Raw genomic sequence first — 5,043 nt, 5'->3', positions numbered from 1 at the left:
TTATATTTTTCTTATATGTTAGATTTTTTCTTATATGTTATATTTTGAATTTTTAAAACGACATTAAATTACAAAAATGTAAGTTTTCATTAAATATACGACTAAGAACATTAAAATGACATGTATCAATTCGATGGTTGATTTGAAAGCTTTCAAAACCATATGAAATATAAAAGTCAAAATAATTCAACTGTGAAAACAATACTGTTCACTTTTTTCAAGAATGTGTTCGCTGGAAAAAATAAGGTTTTTATGTCATAATTTGTTTAATGTCCAATCTGATCAACCCATGATTTATTAATTATAGTTTTGTTGCATTATTTTTAATAAAAATTGATCCGATCCATCGGAAAGAAATTATATAATAACAACAAAAAATATTTTATATATATAAATAAAATGATCAAATATATAAAAGAAACTATCGATAATATATATAAATAAACTCACCATGCGCAAGGCGCAGGTCTTATCCTAGTATAATAATAAAAGATACTCGTAAGGTTTTCAATTTCTTACATGTAGCAAAAAGAACCGTGCACATATAAATAAATAAATGTAGCAAAAAACCATTGTCAATAGTTTGGTAATCGTCTTATGTTTCACAGCTCTGAGAGTTCAACTCTGAATCTACAAAAGCTGCTTTTTGGTTATACAGCATAACGATAGGTAACGTAACGACCAGCGGTTTCACTAGGACGGATGATCTTGACGACTTGGCCACGTTTGAGTCCAAAGTATCTTGCGATTGGATCAGTCACTTGAATCCTTGGAAGCTAAACACACACAGAACCCACAAAGTTTCAAACTTTTAATCACACACAGAACCCCAAAGTTTCTCACCCAAGAAAAACTGAAAAAAAGAAGAACAAACCTGAGTCTCCTTGACAGTGTATCTCTCCAGTAAAGTTTTCTTCTCTTCAGTGGTGAGAACTTGGTGCTCAGGAACAAGAACATGTTCCTTAATATTCACTAGCATTTCCGCCTCCTGCACACACACACACACAACTTGATTAAGGATCCACATCATGAGGAGATCAAAAACAAACAAGGGAACTGTGTTTACTACCTGGAAAACTTCGAGATGGAATTTAGAAGAGATCTGACTAATGCAGTTTCGAGCAAAAGGAGTCAAGTTCTGCTGAACAACCAAGATAGCTCTGTAAACATTCTCTGACTTCATCCGGTTTGTGTACACTTTCATTGTGTTAATTCCAACTTTCACCTCATCAGGGAAGAAGACATAGAGCTACAACAGGACAGGAGGAGCATGCATGAATCATAGACTTAAAAAGAAAAAAGAAACCAAACACATGAAAACAATCACGCACTATGCTTTTGGCAGTTCAAATGGCACAACTTTTGAGAGTAACATGATCACATGTTGAGAGACAATCAATGCACGCCTCATACCTGATCACTGCTATCGTTTCTCTTAGCTCTGAGAGTAACAAGATCCTCCCTTTTCATGTTGTCCCCATGCTTCCTAACGAACTGTGATAGGGTCATCGTGATTTCAGAATCGGCGATAAAGTAGCCACGGTCCTTGAGCATCTGCATCAACGTCTTCTGGATTCTGTATATTCTTTTGATTTCTTCTTCCGTTAGACCCATCTGTCCAAGAATTAAGGTTTCATCAATCTCGTTGCTTTGAGATCGATACAAGGCTATGTCACTGCAAAGAGAGAAACATTAATAAAAATAAATAAACAAAATCTTACGTTGAAAGATAAAAAGCGTGGGAGACGGATTGAATAAGCGATTCACAGAGAGGCAGAGAGAAACAGCGCTCAAGCTTTCCTTCAAAATCTCCTAAATACATCTATATTTATAGCATATATGAAATTAAAGTCCCCAAACTATACGGGAGTTGTTTGTTTTTTCATCCCTAAAACATTATTTTTGGACTTCTTAACCGCAAGGCCCGTATTTAAATGGGCATATACGCGCAGGTTTATCATTTGGGTGACCGACCTGCCAGCCCAACCTAAACAGTAAGCATTAGGCATGGACAAAAATCATGGAACACTGGATCCGACCCGAATCAAAACCAAAATGTGGATCCATTAGATATCAATCTTTTTTTTTTGAAAACCCAAATAATCGAAAACCATGGTTCAAAGATTCAGATAAGTATCTGAAATAAGTATTTGAATCTTAAATAATTACATGTTTAATATGATACTAGATTTTGACTCGCGCTTTCAAGCGCGGGTTTGTTTTTAAAATTAAATAATTGTTTTTAAACAATTTTTATAAGATAATGTATAAGTTTGAGCATATTTATCTGGAACTGTGAATCGAACGTAGCAAATCGAAAAAAAAAATTAAACTAAAATTAGGTTGAATTTCATAAATAACCGAGCATATCATACATGCTTGGGTAGAAAAAAAAACTGAAACCAAATGAGTACCTTGATTTTTAAAATACAAATTATATACTTACAAATATTAATTATATTTAATTCATAAATAACCAAATGCCTAAATACTATTTATAAACCGAATGACCCCAAAAAAACCAAATTACCCGAATATTTTTTATTCAAAATATTAAATTATCTGAATTATCTGATTTTTTTTATCCGAATTACCCGATGTCTAAACTGAAAACTTCAAATTATCCGATATTTTTATTTATAAATCCATAGTTACCAAAAAAAGAATCCAACAGGAACTGAATTAGACCCAAAAATGGTTTTTGCATATTAGCTGATTTTCAACTTTGCTACTAAACCGAACAAAATATTGAAATAATTCAACTGAGACCAAACCAAACTTTGTAGATACATAAACGGTTTCTAAATTCTAAAATCAGAACACCTAAAACCAAAATACCTAAACCAAAACCGAATGATGAGGGCTAATAATGCATAAACATTTAAATGGTGCGAAAAAAGTATTATATTTTTATTTTACCTTCTAGATGTTAAATATGAGTATTTAATCGTTTATATCATTTTGGATTCTTTGCATTTATGAATATTCAAAGTATATACTGAAAATCACATCTTCCCGAATATTCAGATCTGGATAATCTGAAACATATAGATTTTTTTTGCTATATATTGGGAAAGATTTAATAATTTTTTTAAGATTTAGAATATAGGATTTAGTGTATATAGTAAGTTTATGATTAATACTGGACTATAAACTCTAAAAATGTCACAAATTTTTTTATCAACAACAATATACAATCATAATTATTAACCATGGTTCATGGTATCTCTCTCTCTCTCTCTCTGTATATATATATCACCAAGATTAAAAATGGTGAATGGGCTAAGCATATAATTGGTAGACAATACTAAGTTTCTATAAGATTGATAATGAGTACTACTCATGGAGTCATGGTTCATGGTATATATCATCAATGTGAAATGTAAAAGGGATAACTTATAATCAAGCGACAATAATAGAGTTTTATAAACATGGAAAATAAGTAATACTAATGTTTCATGGTCAAATACATAGGAAATGTGTTACGGAGTAACTTTATGGAGTAACGACTGATATAGTTTATTGGGTGAAATAACTTTTGTATGGATTATGATATTAATAACACATGTTTAGATAAAAGTATAATAAAGTATATCTGTGGTATATTATTTTCGTGTAGCAAACGATATGGGCTGATAAATTAACGGATATATGTCGTATAACTTTTTCATATGTACAAAAAGATGTGGCCTAATAAATAAAATTATGGTCTAAATAAATGTTAGAGAAATTTTAGGTTGCATATTGTCAGGGAAATATTATGCTAAGACCAAAATATTGTTAGTTAATGAAAGGGTCCAACAACTTTATTTAAGTAGATTTTTTAGAATTCTTTCCCTTTTAATAGTATTGATATAGTAACAAATACACACTATCTTTCATGCTCGTCCTAATTGCACACATTTTAAGTATATAAACTTATTTACCCCCATTTTCAAAGATCAAACCCGAATTCACATAACCGTTGGTATTCTTGGTTTACATCATAAACTGAAAACCAAACTAAATTAATAACCCAAATCCGAAGAGAACCAAATCCGAATAAAACCAAACCAAACCAAAATTCAATTCATAAATCACCCGATTTCATTTTCCACTTCCTCTCATCATCGCCATTTTTTAACAACAAGCTTTATTAAATGAAATTGTATACATGAAATGAATTAACCAAACAGGAGGAAAATTAAAAAAAAAATCAGAAATTTGAATGTTGCAGAGCCTTTTTCACAAGCGTACGGCTATACCTCTGCTGCGAGGAGGTGGGGATGCTATGTATCTGCGGCGGCACTAATCCGGAGTTCTCTTAGAGGTTGAATGATGTTGGTGGAGTAGATATGTTGTTTCTTCTCTGATCTCCGTAACTGAATTGACGATTGAGACGGTGGTGGTGACGGCTGTTTCTTCTTCCGTTTATGTCGCGATTGATCATAAGCAGTGCTCGTCGGAAAAATAGACTCCATGTCAAATCCCCTGTTTCACCCAACCAAGACGTTTCTGTAGACAGATTTAATTAAGGACTGGAGTTGACATATTAGTTTTTTATTTTCATATTGATATGGTCGGTGAAGAAGATGGAGATCGGGTCGGGTTACGGAAGACATGGTTAATTATGGTTTGGTATTTTTGAAATTTAATCTGATTAAATTGAGTTAATTTAATTTAAAACTAGGTTTAAAAGTGTATTAACTGGTCTAATACTAATTGGTTAAAAAAACAGGTTAGAACTGAAATTGAGAAATAGTAAACCAATCTAAACCAGGTCAGTGTCGGTTTTAGTTCTCATCTATTACAATATGTGGATTTGGGATCCGATCATTGAAAATAGGGATAAATAAGTTCATATACTTAAAATGTGTGTAATTAAGACAAGCATGAAAGATTGTGTGGTTTTGTTAATATACGATACTTCTGGTTGGTAAATAGTTCGTTTAATAACTTAGATAATTGCTTTAAATATTTTATTTTATTTTTATTTTGCTATAATATCTAAAACAACTAAACTGTTATGAAATAACTTATAATTTATAGTATCGAGAAATTTAA

At 31.6% G+C, this 5,043-nt stretch overlaps 1 protein-coding gene across 2 annotated transcripts; it reads right to left on the bottom strand.

Annotated features, from left to right (window-relative positions):
• Nucleotides 1-478: 478 nt before the first annotated feature.
• Nucleotides 479-1,806, bottom strand: LOC106294099 (DNA-directed RNA polymerases II and IV subunit 5A-like). Of its 2 annotated transcripts, XM_013729710.1 has the most exons (5): nt 1,722-1,806; nt 1,414-1,614; nt 1,070-1,249; nt 875-988; nt 479-776 (listed from the first exon to the last, which is right to left on the bottom strand). In XM_013729710.1, the coding sequence occupies exons 2-5, from the start codon at nt 1,612-1,614 to the stop codon at nt 651-653; spliced, it is 621 nt and encodes a 206-aa protein (XP_013585164.1). In that variant the 5' UTR covers nt 1,722-1,806; the 3' UTR covers nt 479-650. The 2 variants fall into 2 exon arrangements, with proteins under 2 accessions (XP_013585164.1, XP_013585165.1); XM_013729711.1 differs by lacking the exon at nt 1,722-1,806 and having other exon boundaries at nt 1,414-1,653.
• Nucleotides 1,807-5,043: the final 3,237 nt, after the last annotated feature.

Source organism: Brassica oleracea, chromosome C5 (genome assembly GCF_000695525.1).
Source record: "Brassica oleracea var. oleracea cultivar TO1000 chromosome C5, BOL, whole genome shotgun sequence".
Lineage (NCBI taxonomy): Eukaryota > Viridiplantae > Streptophyta > Magnoliopsida > Brassicales > Brassicaceae > Brassica > Brassica oleracea.
The sequence above is the reverse complement of the archived record's forward strand: the minus strand, read 5'-3'. Positions and strand labels throughout refer to the sequence as shown.

Excerpts from the sequence above, each read along its gene's own strand:
- LOC106294099 (XM_013729710.1), bottom strand. The coding sequence starts at position 1,614 with ATGGGTCTAACGGAAGAAGAAATCAAAAGAATATACAGAATCCAGAAG. Across the intron at positions 989-1,069 it reads TCCATCTCGAAGTTTTCCAG|GAGGCGGAAATGCTAGTGAA; the intron begins GTAGTAAACACA and ends GTGTGTGTGCAG. Across the intron at positions 777-874 it reads ACACTGTCAAGGAGACTCAG|CTTCCAAGGATTCAAGTGAC; the intron begins GTTTGTTCTTCT and ends GTGTGTGTTTAG.